The 24,599-nt window shown below is 41.8% G+C and overlaps 2 protein-coding genes across 5 annotated transcripts in view; one reads left to right on the forward strand and one right to left on the reverse strand.

Annotated features, from left to right (window-relative positions):
- Positions 1–1,095, reverse strand: part of ap2a1 (adaptor related protein complex 2 subunit alpha 1) — a 36,009-nt gene extending 34,914 nt beyond the window's left edge. For all 3 annotated transcript variants that reach the window (XM_031292543.2, XM_031292542.2, XM_031292541.2), the window contains exon 1: positions 280–1,095. In XM_031292543.2, coding sequence (XP_031148403.1) covers positions 280–346 — 67 coding nt within the window. In that variant the 5' untranslated portion in view covers positions 347–1,095. The remainder of the gene's footprint in view (positions 1–279) is intronic.
- A 2,681-nt stretch (positions 1,096–3,776) lies between these two features.
- prmt1 (protein arginine methyltransferase 1) lies at positions 3,777–12,282 on the forward strand. Of its 2 annotated transcripts, none has more exons than XM_031292573.2 (10): positions 3,777–3,932; positions 5,463–5,549; positions 5,668–5,823; positions 5,978–6,041; positions 6,156–6,298; positions 6,960–7,047; positions 7,342–7,457; positions 7,589–7,739; positions 10,458–10,579; positions 10,709–12,282. In XM_031292573.2, exons 1-10 carry the CDS (start codon positions 3,906–3,908, stop codon positions 10,790–10,792), a joined length of 1,038 nt encoding a protein of 345 aa, XP_031148433.1. In that variant the 5' UTR covers positions 3,777–3,905; the 3' UTR covers positions 10,793–12,282. The 2 variants fall into 2 exon arrangements, with proteins under 2 accessions (XP_031148433.1, XP_031148432.1); XM_031292572.2 differs by having other exon boundaries at positions 3,785–3,932; positions 5,454–5,549.
- Positions 12,283–24,599: the final 12,317 nt, after the last annotated feature.

Consider the following 24,599-nt stretch of genomic DNA (forward strand, 5'->3'; position numbering starts at 1 on the left):
CAGGCCTCGTTTTCTGAATCCAAGCATCAAACCCTTTGTTTCGTTGTAGCAAGTGGTGGTAAAACAGACACGTTACAGGCAACATCTGATTAATAATGGTTACAATGTTGAATGGTTAGAGGCTAGTAAAAACTATGCACCTACAGGCAATTAGCGCTCTCTCATTTCACGTCATATCACTACAGCACCACGTTAAAGGGATAAAGAGTAAAGTCAACTGATACTATTAGCGTTAAATGACAAAAATCGGTAACCAGGGAGAAAGAAAATGTCACTTACAATTTCTTATGTCCGAGATGAAAACGGCTAATCCGCGCATTCCATCTCCTTTCGACACAGCCGGCATTTTTGCAGGTTTCTGTCCTCACTACGGCCTTAAACGTTATCCGTCGGTCAGCTTAACACTGGGCTGGAGTGGAAGATGGCCAACTTGACGTTTAGTAGTAACGTTAGCTAGCTTCTTTCGCAATTCCAGTCGTATCGCTACACCTTTATGATTGACCTACCAAGCCGACTGTATGCTTGTGGGAGGCTAGCTCAGATAGCATTTGCTAGATTAGCTAGCTGGATGGCGGTGGATCAAGCAGCAGCAGGAGAACTTAACCTTATCCCTGTTAACTGGTTCGTTTCCGCAGTCTCTGGGAAGCTAACGTTATTTCATTCAATCCTTATCCAGCTAGGATTACAACCGACGCGCATAACACCTGACGTTACTGTAATAATTCCCTAAAGTTAAAACCGCCAACCACTTAGGTGTCTCTCAGATGAATGCAGTCAGATGTCTTAATGAAAATATGGTCCGAGAATATAACGTTACTTCGAGTCAAGCACCGTAAAGCTAGCTTCACAGCTAGCTAGCTGGCTAGCAATATCATTCAAATACTGGAATACATCACGGGTTAACCGGAATAACTCAGACGGTCTTAATAGCCAACCAGCGATATTAAATTATAGCCCGGCTCTCTTTATCACGCATTAAATTTGGTAAATAAAATGTATATATAATTGATGTCCGTTTTAATTCTCCAGCCTCCACTCCACGGATTGGATAAGGCTCGTGACAACAGCGTGACCGCGCGACGCACCCGTGCACGCGTACGCTCCTTTCCTTGGCCTGAGCGCAGCCCAGTGATGATTGGTCATGATTTCGCCTGGTTCCAAATCGCATTCTTTCTTTTTACGTTGAGTAACAAAGTAATTTTGCTTGCAGTATGCAATCAATTGGAACAAACTAGGCCTACTTGGTCATAACATTGCGCCTTGAACTTTGCCCCAGCTTGCTGTGCAAAGGATTGTGGGTCAGTATAGCCAGGGGCACGTTCAATCAGGTTCAGTCTTAAAATCCGTTCCAATACCTATACTACCATACTTTTTAGTATGCCAGAAAAAGAAAATAGTACCTCCCAATACAAAGGGAGGACCCTGTGTGTGTGTGTGTGTGTGTGTGTGTGTGTGTGTGTGTGTGTGTGTGTGTGTGTGTGTGAGAAAACCATTCAAACGATCTACTCCGACTTAGCGGGTGTGTTGCTGTGTACCCAATGAACTTGGCGTTTTGAATTTCCTGCAGAGAGGTAGTTTTGTTGCTGACGGTTGTGCACTTTTCTCCGGCCGCTCTGCACGCTGCATATAGACCTTTTCAATGGAATTCCATTGCTAGGAACCAGCCTGCCCCCTTGTCAACTTCCTGTCAGTTGATGCCATACACTGCAACAAGAAATCAACATGGGGCCATTTAGAGTGTTCATTTTTACAACTGTGAAATGGTCTATAAGCGGCTTCCCCAGAAGGCTGAGCCGGGCTCCCTCCTTCCCCCACCCGGGCCACTCCACCTAATACAACCTGAGGTGCTTCTCCCTTCCCTTAAATTGCATCCCCGGCTCCTCCACTTGCTTCCCTTCCTTGCGTCTTAGTCCGTCCCACCGAGGCAGCATGGGAGGGAGAGAGAGAGGTAGGAAATCATGGGAGGAGAGAGGAAACGAGCAAATGTCTTTTAGAGGGAGACGTCCTTTCCTCTGAAGCGTCACGTGAATTCGTCAGCTGTGTGGGCAGAGTTAGCGACAGCCTTCAGCTGCACGGATTCCAGGAAGGCATGCTCTCTGTATCCTCGTTCATAGCGTTCTCTTAATACACCCATGCTCATAGCTTCTCAGATATCCCTCCTATAGCTCCTTGAGGCAGGAATAAGAGCTTTGAGATGGCCTTCAAGAAGGAGGGCCAGAACAACTTCCGGGTTCAGCAGAGGCCCGAGGAGCGAGGAGCTATCAAAGAAGGGAAGTGAGATGCACCTCTGGGTGTGTGACGACAAGCATGGTTGAAACAGGCAATGCACTATAGTGTAAAAAACAAACAAACAGGATGTACAACTGCATCTGGTCGGGTTTTGCAGTATTCAAGCAGGCCACCAGGAACAGCACCCAGCAGAAGTAGTATGTCCCAACCTCTTTATATACAGTCTCTGGTCCCAACGGTAAGCATATACTGCATGCAACAGTACATACTTTCTAAGGGCAGCTGCTGTATGTACTTACTTCAGTGTGGAGGGCAGTCACCTTTAGCGCTGGAGGAGGCAGGTAATGCAGTATGGGGGCAGTCACCTGCAGCACTGGCTGAAGCAGGTAGGCTACTGCACTGTGGAGGGCAGTGATGACATGCGGGCAGTGCAGGTCCGAGGAGGAAGCTGCTAACCTCCTTAGGACATTCTCCTGCAGTGGATGTGGAGGACATCTGGCACTATTCTCACTGGTATTAAAGAAGGTTCTTAAAACAACCATATGATCCACACCAAGGTTGGTCCTCATGGTCTCCATGGTTTTCTTAGCCCCACGTTGGACTGATGATCCAGACTGGAAAATAGATTGCAATAGTAACTGATGTATCCTAATGTAGGGTGGTGACAAAAAGTAAAAGTTGGAAAACCCCTACCATAAGTTAACATGATTGCAGTATTCTCCTGTTTGAGAAATATTGAATAGGCTACAATTAAAAAAAAAAAAAATAGTTATAGTGTCTTGTGATTATCACAAAACTACACAGACATACTACTCACTTGTGTGGGTGCAGCGTGGTCCCAGCTGTTAGAAGAATACATTTCTCTGGAGGGGAGACAATCAACATTTAATCATTCAAATAAATATCTGAGACACAAAGACTGAAATGGCCAACATCTGAAAATAAATAGCTTACATATCAATACCACTGTGGTGTAAATGTGTTTGTTCTGCTTTTTCTGGAATGAACAGGTAAACATAACACACTAACATTTAATGTAGTAGCCTGCTGTTTCCATTGTAGACTACCAATAGTTTTTTTTTTTTTTACTGTCGGTGGGCTTACTTCATGGAACTTGTTTAATGTAGTGAGCAATAGCCTAAATAGGCTATATGCATCAACATCACCTATGGTCTTTGACAGGCTATATGACAGTAAGTAGGTAGACTGCAGACTGACATAGCAGCCCCGTTGCTTAACTTAACCATATACAGTAAATGATTCTGCCATCGTTTTGCTGGAGTTTGGACCAGTTTCCATAAGGACTGGTAGAAAACAAAAAAAAAAAACGAAATTATCTCTATTAACCCAGTTTGTTTTCAAACTCAAGCAAGGATGTATATTTTCCTTCCGCAATGCTAAATAAATGCTTAAGATTCAATACTCCCACTTCACAATTCTTTAGTTCATTTGTTAGCTTTTCTTTATGGCAGTGTCCGAAATCACTCAGTCACAAGACTGTAAAAGAAAAGGGCAACTACTAACGTTAGGTGGCGGTAATGCACCTTAAACGCTAGTCGCCACCCGCCATTAAACAGAAAGAAGAAGGAGCAGGAAGCAACATCGTGGATTCCGATTCCAACATAAAACCTCATTGAAGAAGACATAGCAGCAGTCGCAGAAAATAGAAGATCGAAATGGCGGCGCCAGCAGAGAGGATGGAGGTAAGCTGTTACAATAGGACATACAATACACTCCTCTAATTTCCCTTTTCCCCCTTCACGAATGCACATTTTCATTTATTCAAGGAAAGAGGTTGTACATTGTAACAGTGTAAAACAATTGCCGTTTTGTCTTTACTATTTGCGCCAGCTCGTGATGCATCCATTTTAACTTAGGCTAGCTAACGTTAGCCGAACGTTACTTGTCTGATGCAGCTGCCCTGCGGCTCATTCATTTAGTTAAGTTCGCATATCGGGCATAGCTAAGAAGTGATTTATACATTTTCCGTATGTTTTTGGACATTTCAATTGATGACCAATGGTGGAATGTTGTGGACTTAAACGTTAGCTATGTCAGCAGAAACGGTGTTTTTACTTTGTGCCACAGCCAGCCGGCCTTTGGGACCGCATGGGGACTAACGTGTTAGCTAGCTTCCGAGTTAGCTTAGTTAACGTTACCTAGCTACCTCAAGTATGGATGCTGCGTCGTTCGTCCGCTGTTTCACTCCGTTCTACTGTCGGTTTGCTGTAAGCAGTGCCACACTTCGACAGTGTTTTGGTTTATTAGCGGCGTCAACATCAAATTTTATTTCTTGTTGGTCGGCTAACGTTAATTAGTATCATAGCACCTTTTAACATTTTGTAACGCTTGTTAACGTTAGTTGTGATTCTTTCGAGTCTAAAGGCAATTACGTCTCAAAATTAGGTGTAATTTTGAGACTTAATGAGTGGGTTAATTGATACTGAAGGTTTGCCTGTGGCAATCTTAACGAAGGCCAAGATCGCATCAGAGTAACCTTACTATCAACCATGTGGTCACATCTTTTGTGCTACGGGGGAGGCGGGCCTCATTCACTGACGTTACAAACGCGGGGAACTTAGTCCCAGCACATTAACAGTTAAGGGTTTGCGCTACAGCCACATTAAACTATTCTTATAGGATAACGTTAGTGTTAAGTTATCGTATTTGAATGCGCGTAGTATTGAAAAGACCGGTATAACGTTACCTACACGTGTGTGCCGGATGGCTTGATTTCGAATATTCACGGTTTTACGTTGTGTGGTTTATAAGCTACAAATGGTGTCGTTGACTGTTAGCCTTTTTCAATTTATTCCAAACTCTTGCTCTGTAATTATTGGTGAAGTTGTTTTTTTTGTTTTTTTTACTGATGCAGCTTCTTGTCGCCTAAAGCACCTTCTTTATTCATGGCGACTGTAGGGGGCATTTGTTAAAGGGAGCGTCATTAGTGAGATAACTTAAGATATGATAACGCTGCTAATCACAAATCCTTTCATGACGATAGATTTAGCTTTACCTTTTACTTTAGCTTTACCTTTTACTTTAATGCTGCTGTTTTATCTGCTCTGTTTTGTGATCTCCTGTGCCCTCTATGTAAGCTAAATTAATTCATGAGTTGAGAATACAAATATGTACCCCACATCTGGCACAGTCATTTAAATCGGATCTTAAAGCCAGTACTCAAGCCAAGCTTGCTTCAGGTTGTGACTGTGTGTCTCTTTGAGGTTTCTCAGGGGGAGAGCTCAGCCAAGCCTGCAGCCGAGGATATGACATCAAAGGACTACTACTTTGACTCCTACGCCCACTTTGGCATCCACGAGGTAATTATGGTTTTAATAAACTAAACAAACTGCACTATTAAACCGTGTAAAGTGTATCCCTTTTGTGCCACAATATCCTAACCCACGTGCTATTATTGGGCCTCTGCTGCACCTGTAGGAGATGCTGAAAGATGAGGTTCGCACTCTGACCTATCGCAATTCCATGTTCCACAACAAGCATCTGTTTAAGGACAAGGTGGTGCTGGATGTGGGCAGCGGGACAGGCATCCTCTGCATGTTTGCTGCCAAAGCGGGAGCCAAGAAGGTTATAGGGGTATGTGTTGAGCTATATCAGAACCAATCTATTTCTGCTTTTCTAGACTGGCTGGCCTACTAGTTAGTAGGGTTCGACCAATGGGAATTTCTTCTATATAGTGGCATAAGACTGGGAAAAGTGTGAATTCAAATGTGGGTCTTTGTCTTAATAGATAGAGTGCAGCAGCATCTCAGACTACGCTGTGAAAATTGTCAAGGCCAACAAGATGGATGATGGTGAGTTCAGAGAATGTGTACACGTGTGTGTGGTTTTAAAAATGTATTTCTGGGTCACATGGGGGATACGGGAGTGGGAGTACTGATGTAGCTCGTGACCTCTTGTGTCTCCAGTTGTGACCATCATCAAGGGGAAGGTGGAGGAGGTGGACCTGCCCGTCGACGGAGTTGACATCATCATATCCGAGTGGATGGGCTACTGCCTCTTCTATGAGTCCATGCTCAATACAGTCATTTATGCCAGAGACAAGTGGCTGGTATGTCTATCCTCAAGTGTTTCTCAACCCAAACACAGGAGTCGCCTGGAGAATTAAATTATACAATTTGATATTTTTAAGGCTTTTTAATTTTAATTTCAACTTTGTTACTGTAACCCTAAGCTGGAATAACTCAGCTGTGTATGGTGGACAAGGTTTTAGTTGGGCATTAGTAAAATTCGAGCTCTGTGATCGACTGCTTCTTAGAAAAATGCACTTTAACCAGCTATGAATACCTAGTACTTAATCTAATTCCTAAACTTAGGGTGTAGGCTGATACTAGGGTTGCAAAAGGTTGGAACATTTATAAGATTAGTTGAGCTAAAGTGTGCCAATTTACTATGCACTGCATTTAGCAGCACACTCTTCAATCACATGTACAGATCATTTCCCAGCATTCCATTAAATGGGTATTCAGTAAAAAATTGCAACCCTCTGGGTTCACAGTTCACCCTGCTGCCACCACTTTTGCACATAAGTTTCCATCAGACAGTCCTGCCTTTTTATTAGAGATTGGGCCTGACCAATTCATTTTAATAAGTTAGTACATGTGTCAATACGATGCAACTGGATTTTGACTGTCGAAGGGCCGTTTGTTTTTTTTGGATGGTCTGTCGCACATCTGTGAGTCTGAGTGTTTTTTTATTTTCCCCTCTGACAGAAGCCAGATGGACTCATTTTCCCAGACAGGGCAACCCTTTATGTCACTGCCATTGAAGACAGGCAGTACAAGGACTACAAAATCCACTGTGAGTAGTCTTTCATTCGTTGGCTAGAATTGGACCATGGAGTTTTTTCCATGGGTAGGTCATCTGTGATACTGGGGATTAAGGAAACTTGCAGTAGTGTCCAGCTCTACGCTGTGAAAGAGCCTAGGCTTTACGTTGCCAGCGCATTTAGGTTTCCATTCCAATCAAGAGTCATTTGACTTATTAGTTCAACCATTTGAACGCCGCTGTGGTGCACAGGACCGGACACCGCTGGCTGTAATCCACATGTGTCTTCAGTGAACTGACTGACCTGTGTGTTTGTGCGTCTGTCAGGGTGGGAGAACGTGTATGGTTTTGATATGTCATGCATCAAGGAGGTGGCGATCAAGGAGCCCCTGGTTGACGTGGTGGACCCAAAGCAGCTGGTCAGTAGCGCCTGTCTCATCAAGGTGAGTGGATGAATATCTGGTTTATTCTTCTCAAATCACACTGGGACAGATGTGTGCGTCTGTGCTTTAGTGCAGATGTGTTGTGTTTTTCTGTACGAGTCTGAAGCCGGCTTGTGGGTCTGTTCTTTCAGGAGGTGGACATCTACACCGTGAAGTTGGAGGACCTGTCCTTCACCTCACCGTTCTGCCTGCAGGTGAAGAGGAACGACTACATCCACGCTTTGGTCACCTACTTCAACATAGAGTTCACCCGCTGTCACAAGAGGACCGGCTTCTCCACCAGTAAGTCGGTGTTCTAACACACAATGCACCGTGAGATGATCCGTCTGCATTGGTCAGTGTTGTCTAAAACTGATAGTTGGGTATAGGGCTGTAACGGTACGTGCATTTGTCTCAACCATTTCGGTACAGGACGTTGGGTTCGGTATGCGACATTGGTTCGGTACGCCCTGTGACCCAAACATGTTAAAGGAAAAAAAAAAAAAAAAAGTCTGACGACAACTCGCACGCATGGATCAGAAATTCTGGAGCAAAAGTTTTACCCCTAAAGTTTTGGCAGCGAACAGCTGTAACATGCTAGTCGACTTAGCCCAGTTAGCCCGGTTAGTCAAGCTCAATGGACAATTTGTTTCAAACTAGAGCCCAACCAATCGATACAAATATTTGGTGATTTAAAAATCCGATATCGGCAGATATAACTTTATAAAAAAAATCCAGAAACGCGTAACAAAACGATTTCCCTAACATTAGTTATTTGTAGTTCTTTGAGTCCTCACTAAAATAATGCAGTTTAAAAATAAACTTGTTTTATTGTCACAACACAGAGGAACATCAAAATGTATGAAAGTTCTGATAAATAAAATGTATAAAAAGTAGGGCTGTAAATCGATTAAACAATTTAATCTAATTACATACTCTGCGATTAATTAATGGAAATTAATCGCAACATAATTAACGGTGCCTGAACCGATACTTTTTAAGAAAAGTAAAAAAAGAAACAAAGGGTACTAAACAGTCGGTGACATTAAAGAACGGCTTGTTTATTGCTAAGGCCATATGGTCAAAATTAAATGAATTAATAATAATGTATAACAATAACTTATTTCACTAGTAAATTGCTGTTGAACGACAAAAACAACCATCAGATGGGAAAAGGACATTTACAATAACTTCAAATGCACCACGAGGCTGTAGTTTACCAGTTTCATTGAACGCACCGTCTGTTTTTCTGACGGCAGCTGCAGATTATTACATACCAGTGTTGAATCCTCTACAGTAAAACACAGTCAAACTTTACACCGTTTAGCGTTAGCTGTCAGCATTTTAACCGTGTTTAATCCAGCTACTAGCTAGCGGTAGGCTAACGTTAGCTGCTGTCGAGTATAGTGTTAACTAGCGTCACGTGCAGCGGTGTTTGTGTTGCCTGTGTCGTCTGTTTCAGAGCATCAGAGAGAAGAGCAGATATCAGTGGCACCAGATTTCGGTAGCCAGGGTTGGCAGGAAGAAGATTTTTACAAGTAAATGTTCCAATTAATGATCCAGGCAGCACATCGGCCATTATAAATACCGATAGTTTGGAAAATGCCTAATATCGGCCCGCTGATATATCGATCGGGCTCTATTTCAAACTGTAGGACGATTGTTAAACTGAAGTCGGGTCTGTTCTGTAACCTAAATGTCTTTGAACAGCCACACAGGTTATTCCAGTTATTTCGGCTGTTTAGATGTCTGCTCAGGTTGAAGGTGGGCTGGAGCTCAGATGGGACATTATTAGGTCACAAATCTCTTCTGCCAATAAGAATGATACATGTGGAGTTTGTCCTGCCCTATCGGCTGCGACAAAGCTAACAAGAGACTCGGGAAGATGTCAGTCATTACTCACCCACACAGTCCTGGGAAGAGGTCCAGTCAGCCAGATGAACGGAAACCACCTGTGTGGGTGTTGAGTTCACTGTAGACGGAGAGACGTCTGGCTACACCTAGGGCTGCTCGATTAAGGAAATAACAGTGATTTTTGGCCAATATTGAAATCGGGATTATTTAATTTTGCTCGAGATGGGGAATTTCCCCCCTCTTTATACATGCATTAAAGGGTGGAAATAATACGAGACATGTTAACTAATGTTGGTTTTATCTGCTGGATTTACTAAAGTCAGGCAATTTGAATGTATTGCAGGCAGCCACAAGGAAGGTTTTTGATAAATGATTTTCTTTTTAAACATTTAAGTGTGCATTTACCTCCACTATTAACCCTTGTCGCTTACTCGCCTCCTTAGTGTCTGGACTTTGTTAGAATTAACACCTTCAGGCCTCGAAGTGTTCTGTTGTGGCAGCAGACTGCATTCATGCACACTAGGGCTGTGTGTAGACCTTTTTCACGGCAGACACGTTGACAATGTCACAGTAGGAAAAGCGCAGGTGTATTCCAAACCATTAATGATGGCTGCATTCCACTTAGGAGAGGCCCTGGTATTGTGCATGCTGACTCACTGAACTAGCTTACTGGGACACTTGATGGACTTGAGCCATCGTTAAGGTGATCAATTTCAGCTGTGCTTTTCCTACCATGACAAGTCCAAATGTCTGCTGTGAAAAAGGTCCATTGGCAAGAATCTAGCGATACGATACGTATCACGATACATGGGTCACGATTCAATATATTGCAATATTTCGATACAGTGATACATTGGTCTTTTAAAAAAAAAAAAAAAAAAAAAAAAAGACGTGCATAAAAGTCAAAGAAGTTTACTTTAGGTAAACAATTCAGTACACAGAAAATCAAACTGCCAGTTTGGGATTGTGGTTCACAAGTTCTTAGTGAGCTAATGTTTATATGCTAATGTAGGCCAAAGTTCAGCCGTAGCTACATTGTTAGCTACATAGCCATCTAGCGGTAGGAGGTTTAAACACAACATAAACGTGAACCACTGTCTAACATGAATATTTTTTTGCGCAAACAAAATTTTCTTACACCCCTAATGCACCCTTTCTCCCCCTCAGGCCCAGAGTCCCCCTACACCCACTGGAAGCAGACGGTCTTCTACCTGGACGATTACCTGACGGTCAAGACTGGTGAGGAGATCTTTGGCACAATCAACATGAAGCCAAACGTCAAGAACAATGTAAGCGTTCCTCTCTCAAGTCCAGTTCACACACAGTTCTTTTCCCCCACTTGCTGCCCTTTCACTGTCTGTCGCGTCATCTGTTTTTGCTGTGTGCGTCTTGTCTGACTGCTCGCTGTTGGTTTGCAGAGGGACCTGGACTTCACCGTAGACATCGACTTCAAGGGTCAGCTGTGTGAGGTGTCGAAGACGTCAGAGTACAGGATGCGTTAGAAGCGTCAGTCCCTCCCCGTGTTAGTTTTTGTCTTTATAAGAGGACATATTTTGCTGTTTGACTCGGAGTCTGTACAATAGTTTGATGCTCCCCCATGCAGCAACATTTTAATAATTGTATTTTTGTTTTTTTTGGGTCATTTTCGTGTGTTCAAACGTTAACAGTATTTAAAATGTCTTCACATCCTTGGGGTCAAAGTGCATTGGCGTGGTGATTTCATTGTGCTGTAGTCGCTCAACAAAATGCACATTTGACGTGTTCCTGGTTGTTTGTGTCCTACATCTTTTTTTTAGGTTTTGCGCTGGGGTTAATGCCCTTGGCATGTGGGAGATCCATATAGACGCCAACACAATAGCCCCTCTGACATGTCTGCATAGTCTCACTGTTGAGTCACTTTGGCCCTCTGTATGGTCACTACATGACCCAGCTACTGATCTCCCCTCATTTCTCATTCTGTTTAAAGCTCTGTGGGTTTTGGATTTCTGTATACTCAAGAAGCCCTGCCTCTTCCACGTGTGTCAGTAGAAACCATATGTAACTGTTAGAGCTGTCCACCGCCACCTTAGGCCCGATTCAAACCAAAAACGGCCACCTTTTTAAAAAGTAAAAACAAGGGTGTGGGGCTCCAGGTTGCAACGAGAAGACAAAGTACACACCAGGAAGCGTATCATGACTCTGAGGCACAGCATGCTCTGTAAAGTTATGTCCCAGACTACATACTAATTCTACACAGTCCAAACTATACTATTCGTCATAGTTTTAGCGTGTAGTATACGAAATGTCCAGATATTTTTATTACTTAAATGGGAATATGTGTATGTTGTGTAAATCAAACTGCAATTTTTGTAAAGCTGCCAATTCAACTTCAAAGATAATAAAATTTCTCCTAAGTAAAACTCTAAAAAAAAGAGTTCTCTCACCACCACCCTCAATTTATATTGGTGTTTATCAGCTGTAAGCAGCTCTTGCAGTTCCTTTGGGGGAGAATGGTGTCCATCAACTGCTCACTTGAAAATGAACTGCATTTAGTGTGGGTACTGTGGTTTGAGTAAACCTTATTTTGTCACTTTTCCCTGCATAGTGAAAACCTGTTTAGAATCAGTATGTAGTATAGCTTTGGGACAAGATTTAAAATGCTGCACACATGCAGGGAGCACACACTAAAGTTATTCCAACCTGCAACAGTTTGTTCTTAGGTTTGTGAGAAAGTGACGCCTGTGTGTGCAGCATTTGTAATGCACCAGCTGCTATTCTCCCTTTTTTTTTTTTTTTAGTTGGCTTTGATCAGGTGAAAGCCAATTCCTGCTGCACCTGAGGAAGAAGCTGGCCGTGGCCTGCTTCCAGCTGGCTCCACAGCCCTGTCAGGTGTCTGTCTGAGGCTGCTTGAGTCAGTCTGAACCGTAGGAACCATGTTGGTACTGTGCAAAGACAACTGACTCTCCACATGTAGATTTTTCTCATGTATTTTTTTTGGCCTGTTGCTTTAAAAAAAAAAAAATCTAATAAACTGTAAATGTAACTCTTGCATTGGCTACAAAGTGTTAGGCTGTGTGGTAACTGCATCTTTCTTTAAGGATTCTAGTTTGTTTTCATTGCTTCCGTTGAGTTGTTTACCCTCCATAATATCGAAGATGACTTTGTGATATGCGTACAGTCAACACGTATTTCAGAGTCCAGCAAGTAATCCAAAAAATCCATCTCAAGGTTTTTCTTACCTCCACATTGGATCCCCGTGGATCTAGTCTCTCACAGCCAGAGCCATCTCCTCATTGCTGGAGAAAGGGCTGGCTGCGTTCAGTTATTCTGCTAAAGGAGGAGGGCTCTGGCTGGTTTGTGTTTCTTTAAACCCATCACAATCGACTTGAGTTGCACTAGGATGCAGCGACGGTACCCTTGCAAAATGGATATATGAAGGGGAGAAGAATTCCATCTGAAATAGGCGGCAAATCTCTGGATTAGAGCAACCGTCTCATCTTTGTAGTCCGACTCCTGTGGATCCAATTGCATTGTAACATTTTTTTTAATAAAAGCATTTTAAGAAAATGAATTGACTACATAAGTATTACCCCCCTTTGAACTCTGGTTGGCACCAGTCTGTGAATCATAGTCATGGTTTAAAAAAAAAAGTATGTGTATATATATGTGTATGTATGTAGATATAGATATAGATATCTATATAGATATCTCTATATATATAGAGATCTCTATATATAGATATCTATATCTCTATCTATAGATATCTATATCTCTATCTATAGATATCTATATCTCAATAGATAGAGATCTATCTATATATATAGAGATCTATCTATATATATAGAGATATCTCTATATATATAGATAGATATCTCTATATATATATATAGATATATCTATATATATAGATAGATATATCTATATATATATATAGATAGATAGATAGATAGATAGAAGAAAGCTTTATTTGTTTTTGTAGGGTACGTGTAGTTGGCAGTTGAAATGTTTCTTATGCAAACCCGTCTTTAAACACTACAATAAGTCTTAGAATAAGAAGAAATATCAGATTAGACCGGTCGCAGCAGAGGCCGCCCACCTAGAGTCTAGAGGCTATTCTATTGGCTCAGACATTAAGTGTTCAACCCCCTGCTAAATCACTTATTTCACTGGATAAACAATTACATTCAATACAATACATTCATGGCTTTGTGTATTATAATATATTTTAAATTCACACAATAATACTTTCAATAAATCTAAGTAAAGCTAAATATTGTTTTAAGAAAATTAAAAAAATGGAATATGCTGTTTGCAAATGATATATTTGATCTCAGGACATCTCTACATACAACTACATACAGACTGAAAAAAATAAAGCATTTGTACTGAATCATTTCGGAGATTTTCCAAAGTCAAATTCTTACATTTGTACCTTGAAATGAAGTCTGAAACTGTAGGTGGTCTGTCAGCAGCGTGTGGTTTAACCCTTGTGTTGTCCTCCCGGGTCAAAACTGAAATTGAACATTTTTTTTGGCGCTTTTTTTCAACATTTTCTTCAGGTTTTTTTTTTTACACTTTACACTACCATCAGTATATTGTACATACTACTCACACCAATGTATTACCACTAGTTTTACACTAATTGTTTTTCGATATTCATGGTCAAGAAAACTTATAGAAATTATATACATTTTTTTAGGGTTAGGGTTTTGTCAAAGTTTAGTTTCAGGATACTGTTTTGAAACCATTCAAGCCATTTTTTTTGGAGCGTTTTATGGAACCATCCATGTCATTTTTGGACAATTTGGATGAAAGAATCCCAAATTTCTGATGTAGAAACTTTTAAAAATGGGTCAAATTTGACCCAAGGACAACAGGAGGGTTAAACCACTTCACTTTGGCAAACCTCAGATCAATTAGGTACACAGTTAGCATCAAAAGCAACCTGATTTGGGCAGTCTATTGTAGTGTATAATTCTTCAGAATAAAATGAAAGTAAGTAAACAATCAGGTTATAGCAAAGCACGTATGAAGAGAAATGTACAAACATTGTTTCAGTCTCTGAACCAAATGTTGCTGACAGGACAATCTCCAAAATGATACAGTACAAATTGTTTAATTTTTGGTCTGTATGTAGTTAGAGATGTCCTGAAATTAAATATATCATTCGGCGTCAGGAATTATAGAGCTATGTGTTTTTACATCACTTCCAACTGTAACAATGGAAGTGCTTGATATTCAGTTTGTGTGTAAGAGACGGAGATGTCCTGAACTCAGTCATGGTCAGAAATGATTACGCAATGTGTTTTTACAGCATCATTGTCATGAATTATTTAACTTTTGATCCCCAGCAACCCAAAATCAAAGAATAAAGTAATTTCCCTCAAACTTTAGTGGAATTTTCTTTTTCATTCATAAGGAATGCTGGTAACAATATAATATATTCCAATTAAGCTTATTTACATATGCATTTTATATACAAGCTGGCCCTTTTTCAATCTGCGTTCTTGTCTGTACTACATCATCAGTGGCCAAAGTACTGTCCTACACAAGTTTGCATTTCATCAAGAACAGTTCAAAATCCCGGAAATGTTCTTGACATGCCCATTTTAACGTGGATGCATCTTTATATAATACATCCACATGATGCATCAATTGGTAACTTGTACGAACTTGGCAGCACCAACAGCTGCACCTCCAGTCACCAGTCCGTCAAGCTCCTGAAGTTCACGGACGACACCACCTTCATCGGACTCATCTCTGGTGGGGATGAGTCCGCCTACAGGCGGGAGATTGACCACCTGGTGACCTGGTTCAGTCAGAACATCTTGGAGCTAAACGCTCTAAAGACAGTGGAGATGGTTGTGGACGGACGCCCCCTCCCATCACCCTGGGTAACCGCTTCCTGGGCTCCATCATTTCCCAGGACCTCTAGTGGGACCTGAACATCAGCTCCCCCATTACCAAAAAAGCCCAACCAAGGATGTACTTCCTGCAGCAGCCAAAGAAGTTGCTGTCAAAGACAATGATAGTGCACTTCTATACTGCCATCATTGAGTCCATCCTCAGCTGCTCCATCACTATCTGGTACACTGCTGCCACTGCCAAGGACAAGGACAGACTGCAGCGTATCATCTGCTCTGCTGAGAGATGTGATTGGCTGCAATCTGACGTCTCTCCAGGACCTGTACGCCACTGACACTGACAGCAGGAGCAGCAGAATACCTCTGTTTCCCCCCAATGCAGGGTCTTCTGCAATGGGGGCAGAACCCTGGTGCCCCGCCCCGCCCCCCCAATCCATTGGGCTAGAGTGCTGACAATCTGTCTGTCTGTCAATCTGACAGATTTGATTTCCATTGGATCAGAGTACTGTCACTTTGCTGCCATTTGCTGCCTGTTCTGCCAATCGCTGCCGTTCCATTTGGTGAATGGAAATCTACTTTAAACACACATTGTATGGCAACTGTGTACTTTTGTGTACATTTTGAGGCCAGTTTAGAAGTAGAAACATATTGAACTCGCTGTAGAGCACTAGGTGCTGTAAGAAATAAAGTGTGTATTTCACATTTCCCTTACTTTCTGTTGTTTCTGCTATCTGAAAACTGTGTACAGCAAGGTTTTCTTTGTTGAAGTTTGAGGCAAGTTTATTGTAAGTGTATTGTACTATATCTTTGTACGGTTCTGTGAAAAAAAATCTTCCTAGCCCTTGTCACATGACCAATTAATGTTTCCATGATGACTATCCAATTTTGTTGCCTTAAGAGCCCATAGAAAATGTGTATTGTATTTAGATACACAATTTGTTGAAAATAAAAACAAAGTGAAATTAATAACGAATGTGATGTGTTTTATTTAGCAAAATTACATTATGTTGCTAAGCAGATTTTCTATTCTGTATTCTGATAAAAATGCCCTGGGCCCCCCCTGACTGATTATTGTCAGTGCCTGTTGAATGCCTGTGTTGCATTGGCAGCTACTGCTGCCTTTCTTAACTGGCCCCAGCAGATGGCGTCATTCTCCATCTTTCCCTTTGAACCTTGGGTCTTTCTGGTAACTTCCAGAGAGATTCCCCCCCAAAACCTTTTCCTTTAATTCTTGCTCTTGCACAATGAAATAGTGTTCATGTTTCCAGAAGTTTGGGGAGGATTTGGCCACAGGTGGGAGTTTGTTTGCTGGAGACGCACAGGATGGATGTGAATATTACATGCATGGGTTGTATAAACTCCTCAGCCTTCACAAAATCACCATCTGTCAGCCCTACAGCTAAATGCTCTGAAGACAGTGGAGATGGTTGTGGACTTTAGGAAGGTCGCAGACTCGCAGCTATCATCGGCTCTGCTGAGAAGGTGATTGGCTGCAATCTGACGTCTCTCCAGGACCTGTACGCCTCCAGGACGCTGAGGCGAGCAGGAAAGATTGTAGCCAATCCCTCTCACCCCGGACACAAACAAGGACCCAGAACCACACTGACACTGACTCTTATAATCCATCCTGTGCTCTGTACATTCTATATATCCTGAACAGTTGTTGGGTGTATAAGGGATGGACAGGAGGGAGAGTACAGAGCGCTGGTGGACTTTCTGGGGTGGACTGGTAAGAATCACCTGCTGCTGAACGTGGGTAATACCAGAGCGATGGTGACTGACTTCCGGAGGAAGGGAACGGCTCTGCAGCCCCTTTGCATTCTGGGTGGAGATATGGACATGTTTGAGAAGTACAGATACCTGGGTGTCAACGTCGACAACAGGCTGAAATGGAAAATCAACAGCACTGCTGTTTACAAGAAGGGGATGAGCAGACTATTTCCTGAGGAAGCTGAGATTCAGCACGTTGATGCAGCAGAATGTTGCTCGATGGTGTTTTTTGCCTCCAATGGCGCCTTCCAGGCAGCTAACCCTAACCTTAACCCTAGACATAACCATTGCCGCGCTGCCTGGGAGGAGACGTTGGGGGGGAAAAAACCACCAAAGACCCAGAATGTTGGAGAGTTTTAGCAGTCTGTTGTGGCCAGCGCTCTGTTCTCCTCCGCCGTCTGCTAGGGCAGCAGCATCGGAGCCAGCGGCACAAACAGACTGAACAAACTGATCAGGAAAGCTGGCTCCGTTATCGGCTACAAACAGGAGACATTTGAAGCTGTGGTGGAGAGGAGGTCACTGAACAAACTGTTATCTATCATGGATTCCCCCTCCCCACTGGTCCGACAGAGGAGCACCTTCTCTAAGAGGCTCCGACAGCTTCGATGTCACACTGACTGCTACAAGAAATCATTCCTGCTACAATCCATAAAACTGTACAACAGTTCACAGCTGAGTGTGAGATAACTCTCTCATTACCTCACACATTACAATATCACACTATTATGCTACTTGCACACTGGCTACTTCATATTTAATATTATACATATTTTATTTTGTTACATATACTATGTATGTAGGTTGTACATTTTATTCTACACTTGTATATACATTTACATTTTTCATCCCTCTAAGTATATAGATATGACATTTTTTTTTATCTTTGCTATCTTATTTCTTTTGCTAATTTTGTATTTATTATTTCTAGTATATTTCTTGTATGTTCTGTATGTGTGTGAGTAAGTATGTGTGTATGTCCTTGTTACTTTCTGCTTGTAACAGAGTAATTTCCCAACTTGGGATTAATAAAGTCTATCTATCTTTCTATCTATCTATCTATCTATCTATCTATCTATCTATCTATCTATCTATCTATCTATCTATCTATCTATCTATCTATCTATCTATCTATCTTTCTATCTTTCTATCTTTTGCACATCCCTCAACATTTTTGCATATCCTGCATGAATCCATACACCCTCTTTTTCAGGTATATTGTAGGTATTTGTTTCTGTATATATGGTTTGTTTATTTCATATTAATGTTCAATATGTTTACTTATGCACCAACAAGGCAAATTCCTTGTAAGTGTAACTTACTTTTCTGATTATGATTCTATATATTTTTGGCTGCTTACTATTTTCTTAATTGTTTTGTATGGTTTGACAGAGCTATTTTTTTCTTTTCTTTTATTTTATACTTATTTGTCAGACGTAACTCAGTCTTGTACACCTTTTTTTTAAAGTGTCAAACCCGCTAAATGTGTTTTTTAAATTTTCAGCCTGTTTGCCGTTGTCGGACACCTTATGTTAGTGACACTGCTCTTAACCCACTGCGGCATAGGCTCTCTCCTTTTAGCTCCAGCAGGCACTTTACCACTTGGGTTTAACACTGACAAGCCTGACATGGGACTTAGCACCCATTTGTGATTGGTTTAAAGAAAGCAGCAAATGTCCAGTTCCAGCTCAGGAACAGGATGCCTTTTCAACGGACATGCCAACCTGAGTGGTCTGGAGGGTTCGGAATGTAGCAGCAGATGAGAAAGTTATTTTGGCCCTAAACCATTCAGACCAACAGTAGTATTTTGAAATCAATTATTTGAGAGACAGGAAGCCAGTGTAAAGACTTCAGAACTGGAGTGATTCACTTTCTTGGTCTCAGTGATGACTGGAGCAGCAGCGTTCTGAATCAGCTGCAGCTGTCTGAATGATTCTTTAGGGAGACCTGTAAAGACTCCGTTACAGTAGTCAAGTCTACTGAAGATAAAAGCATGGACAAATATTTTCAAATCCTGCTGAGACATAAGTCCTTTAACCCTTGATATATTCTTAAGGTGATAGTAGACTGACTTTGTAATTGTCTTAATGTGGCTGCTGAAATTCAAGTCTGAGTCCAAGATTTCTGTTTGTCTGTTGTTTTTAACATTGCCGATTGAAGCTGAGTGCTGACTTTTAATCGTTCCTCTTTGGCTCCAACAACTACCTCAGTTTTGTCTTTGTTTAATTGAAGAAAGTTCTAGCACATCCAATCGTTGATTTGTCCAATGCATTAATTCAGTGTTTGTATTGGACCATAGTCCCCTGGTGATATGATAATGTAAATTTGTGTGTCGTCCGCATAACTATAGTAACTTATTTAGTTGTTTCCATAATTTGAACTAGTGGAAGCAGGTATGTTAAAGAAAGCATTTGGTAATCTGACTGAAATGAGATAACAAGATGGCTTGAGTTACAAAACGTAAAAGGTGCTTTTATTTACAAGAATAGTGGTTTAAACATAAGCTTGATGTCCACAGCAAAAAAACAGAAAGCAAACCAAACTGTCTTCTTACACACAATTTTAACTAGCTCAAAGTTTCTCATCACCTGTCTGGATCGTAGCCCTCAGTCTGAACAACACCATGCTTCTTTTTCTATTCCTTTCTGGCAGACTAGGCACTAATAGCGCATTGCTGCCTCCTACTGGTGATGAGGACAATCTGGTTTACATTAAAGCATCTCTTGGATCTGATTATTTTTTGGGGCATTTTCGGCCTTTATTTTGACAGGAAAGTTGAAGACATGAAAGGGGAGAGAGAGGGGGGAATGACATGCAGCAAAGGGCCGCAGGTCCCACTGCGTCGAGGAGTAAACCTCTATCTATGGGCGCCCGCTCTACCAACTGAGTTATACGGGCACCCATAGGTCTGTGTTTTTAAGGATATGAATTAGTTCCAATGCTCTTACTTTTTGATTAGGACCATTATCCCTCTTTTTAAAGGCATACTATGTAACTTTTCCCTCTTCGGTCCCCCTACAGGTTGTCTCATTGGAACTACAGCTGAGACAACCTGCAGGGGGACCGAAGCGGCGGGACGCACAAGTTGTAGTTCCAATGAGACAACCTGTAGGGGGACTGAAGAGGGAGAAGTTACATAGTATGCCTTTAAGGAAAAAAATGTCAATTCCCAACTCGCTTAGAGCCATGAAAAATAGTCTCCTTTCCTCAGCGTATCTCGGACAGTGGATGAAGACGTGCTTGACCGACTATGGTACTACACAGCATAGACACTTGCTGTCTCTGTGTTTCCCCACCAGAAACAGCCCACTTGCCAGCCCACAATGTCCCAGCCTTAACCTGGCCAACTTAATCTGATGGTTTATGCATGACATACAACTTCCTCTCTCTGGTGTCTTTACTCCACTCCTGCCGCCACTGCTGGTTCAGTCTTTCATTGTTCAAACTCCAGTTTACCAAAAGGCACCGCCACCCTATCTCTTCCTAGACTCGCCCTAGCAGCTTTATCTGCAACCTCATTCCCTTCAACCCCAACATGTGCTGGAACCCCCAAGAAACCCACACTACACCCCCACCTCTCCAATCTAAAAACCATCATTAAAATCTCACCAACTATATCTAACCTAGCCTCACTACCTTCTCCCTCCTACGAATGCCATTAAGGCAGACAGTGTATGGAAACAGAATCACTTTTTCCACCCAACTCTCTTCCACCCACCATAGAGCCCTTAGTATTGCTAGCATCTCTACTCACCCCATGCTTTGGTGTCCAGAGGCTTATGTACAGTATATCTTACGCCCCTCCCGCTAGACCAGGGGTGTCAAACTCAATTTCACTAGGGGCCACATTGGGAAATGAGAATCACATCGAGGGCCAGACATGTATAGTTTATTGACATGCCTGTTTTTATGAATCGAAAAAGTAAAATATCTTTGACTGTATTATTGCATGCCTCATAAAGCCTTCTCACATACAGTTGGGTCCACATAAAGCCCTGAAAAAAATCATCAAAAAAGTTCTTATGCTGTCAGAGAATTTAGCAAATCAAGAAAAACAATGATTGCGTTTTAGGCTACCACACAGCTGACTCACAACAACCTGTTTCACAGTCTAAATATGAAAATTCGCTGGGTGCGTGGGAATTTCTGAGTCTCAAAATCCCCCAAATTCTGCTTTGAGTGTTGTGTAAATGCAGCTTGAAAAACCCATCTTTTTGGTTTAGTGAACAACTTGACGGGCCAAAATTAATTGTGAACCTAAATTGATACGTGGGTTGGATCAAAATTTGTGTGGAGCAGGATTTGGCTCTCGGGCGTTAAGTTTGACACATGTGCACTAGACCAACCAAGTGTTAAACCAAGTGTGCCTAATTATGTTACATTTCAGACATTCATGACCTGACTGCTAGTTTCAATAATAAACCAACACAGCATATTCTAAACATGCCATTTCCCAGTCATATAACTTTAACGAACACAAAAACGTACACACATTTTCATCTAGAAAATATAACATCACCTATGACCCAGATACATGGTGTCCTCCACCATCAGCACACCTGTGTGTGACTGCTGTAGGCCCTATAGAAAGCAACACTTTGCCTTAGCTCTGGTTCAGACCCAGGGACTGTGGAGGAGAGAGAGTTCAGATGAACAGTTGTATTACCAGAGTGGATATGCATACATTTGTGACTGCAGATTAATTGTTTGTGAACTGTTACCGAGTGTCTTTACCAGGTGCCGGTCATAAGTGACGGCGCCTTCGTCACAATGTAGATGTTAAACAGAAAAGGCCCTAGAATGGAGCCTTGGGGATTTCCGCACGTCCTATTTGTCCGCTCAAATGTGTAATTACCTGTAGACACAAAGTAGTCCCTGTGATTTAAGGATTCAAATCAGTAAAGTACTGTGCCAGAATTTCCAACCCAGTTTTTTTAATCGGTCTAGTAATATGTTGTGGTGAACGTGGATTTAGCTGTTAAAAAACAAAACAAAAAAAAACCCGCTTTTTCAACGATTTTACTTAAAAATGGAAGTTTGGATATGGGCCTATAACGGTTCATTAGTGACGTGTCTAGATTGTTCTTTTTTAAGAGTTGCTTGACGACTGCAGTTTTCAGGGCCTGTGGGAAGATACCTGAAAGAACAGAGGTGTACATTCCTCCACACGATGACACCAGCCAGCCAAGTACTGGTCGAGCTGTATGAGGTAAACAATTAGCATTTTTCTGAGCAGTTAGTCCAAATCTTCATCACCTGCTCCCTGCACCTGTCCACCTGGACCCACTACAATTTGCATACAGGCCTAATAGATCAACCGACGACGCCATCTCCCTCATCCTCCACACTGCCCTCTCCCACCTGGACCAGAGGAATGTAACGTATCTTATAATGTTGTTCATGGACTATAGTATTAGTAAAGCATTCAACAACATTGTGCCCTCCAAGCTTGTCATCAAGCTCCTGTGAGTCCTGGGACCAGGCAGAGTGGGTTAGCTCCACCACATCCTCCACCCTGACCCTCAACACAGGCGCCCCCCAGGGCTGCGTGCCCAGCCCTCTCCTGTACCCCCTGGCCAGCATGAGCTCTGAGCTCATCACTTGTCACTTTATCTCTAAACCGTCACTTTATCTTTACCTATGAACTTTAAACATCTCTGTATGAATATATATACAATATATATATATATATATATATATATAAAATTAGGCGTATACTTATTGCTAAATTCCTTGTTACATTCAGTCTCATTCCTTGCAATCATGTCTACACAAATTTATGCATTACATAATTATACTACTTCATTCATATTTTCTTTTCTTTTTTTCTTTTGTCTTAGCTTCAGATTATTTTGTGTTATTTAATGAGCACTGTTGGATGTGCCTGAAGCCTAAGATTTTCATTGCTAAGACTATTTCTGTTATTGTTGTGCACATGACAAATAAGGAACTTTAAACCTTAAAGAAATACAAACAAGCAAGAGTATTCTTCCTCTATCCAGATAGGTGGTGTAGCCAGACTATACTCCATCACTGACACAGTGCTGTGACAATGCTAGGCTAGTCAACATATAAGTACTGTGCTTTACAAACCAATTCAGTCTTAGGTTTGGATGGCTGCACTGCATTATCATGTGAAAATATGAAGCTGTAGGCTACATAAAGCTGATAACATAAAAAAATCAAGAAGTCTTACTTACTTTACATACTGTAGTAATTGTGTGGATGCTACATGTGAATAATTTTTGCAGTAAATAAACAAAAACTTTCCAACTTCTCTATATGTTGGGCCAAGACAGAAGCAGAAATAAGAAATGCCCTGGAAACACACACATAAACACATAAACCATACACACACACACACACACACACGTTTGTTTCACTATCTTTGTGGAGACCTGTCATTGACATAATGCATTCCCTAGCCCCTTACCCTAACCTTAACCATCACAACTAAATGCCTAACCTTAACCCTTACCCTCACCCTAACCATAACCTAATTCTAACCCTAATCCTAAAACCAAGTCTTAACCCTCAAACAGCCCTTTAACCTTGTGGGGTCCAGCATTTTGGGCCCCACAAGGCTGTGCAGACCCCACAAGTATACTGTATTCCCCGGTTTTTGGACCCCACGAATATAGTAAAACAAGCACACAAACACAAAAACACACACACACACACACACACACACACACACACACACACACACACGCACGCAAACACAAACACAAACCGCACACATACACACATACACACACAAACACAAAAACACACACACACACACACACACACACACACACACAAACCGTGTACACACACACACACACACACACTCACACACACACAGACTCACAAAACACACACAAACCATACACATGCACACACACACACACACACACACACACACACACACACACACACACACACACACACACACACACACACACACACACACCAGTCCCCCTTAGGTAACTGTATCGTGGAAAGTGAATTCCTACTTTAGACAGTCCTTACATGGGAAGAGTTTGGGTTGGATGTAGCACTGGATCAGATTCAGGGAGGCAAATAGGACCTGCTGGGGAATGTCAGATCTGGTTGATGAATGGGCCAATGCAGTGCACTTGCTGTCATCTCTTCACCTTACAACACCCCGTCTGAAACCATAAATAACACCTATTATTTTCTTTTTACCCTGACATGTTAGAGTTAAATGAGGTCATTTGGTAGGGTCTTTACTCAGGTGTCAAGATTTGCCCCAAGCTAAAGCAGACAGACAACGTGTCAGATTTTATTCTGACACGTTGTCCAAAAGACTGTGTGGGAAGGAAGAATTAAACAGTAGGGGAAGTTAACTAAATGGGTCAAGTGGGTCAATGCAGGCAGAGTCAGTGGTCCAAAGTAAGAGAGAAGAAATGTCTTTGGCATGTCTGAGCTCATCTCCACTTTCAGCCACTTTGCAGTCTTCATCTCGATCTGATCTCCTCTCTCAGTCTGTCCTCTGCTCTTTCAAACTCAGCTGTTTCTCACTGCCACTAGTCTATCAACATTAGAAACGTTATCACAAACTAATTCTCAAACCTATGATGTTGCACCAAAGATTACGTGCTATCTAAAGCTTTAAATAGTGACTAATATTGGTGTTGATGTAAGTTCTAATAGGTTGATAAAAGGCTAAGTCTCCTCTATGTTATCTGCTAGG

The sequence above is a fragment of the Sander lucioperca genome, chromosome 2, assembly GCF_008315115.2.
Source record: "Sander lucioperca isolate FBNREF2018 chromosome 2, SLUC_FBN_1.2, whole genome shotgun sequence".
In the NCBI taxonomy this organism is placed as follows: Eukaryota; Metazoa; Chordata; class Actinopteri; order Perciformes; family Percidae; genus Sander; species Sander lucioperca.

What these genes read in the sequence shown, in the direction of transcription:
- prmt1 (XM_031292572.2), top strand. Translation starts at nt 3,906, where the DNA reads ATGGCGGCGCCAGCAGAGAGGATGGAG. An exon ending in GTAGCGCCTGTCTCATCAAG is followed by an intron (nt 7,458 to 7,588) that starts GTGAGTGGATGA and finishes CTGTTCTTTCAG; the next exon opens with GAGGTGGACATCTACACCGT. An exon ending in AGCCAAACGTCAAGAACAAT is followed by an intron (nt 10,580 to 10,708) that starts GTAAGCGTTCCT and finishes GTTGGTTTGCAG; the next exon opens with AGGGACCTGGACTTCACCGT.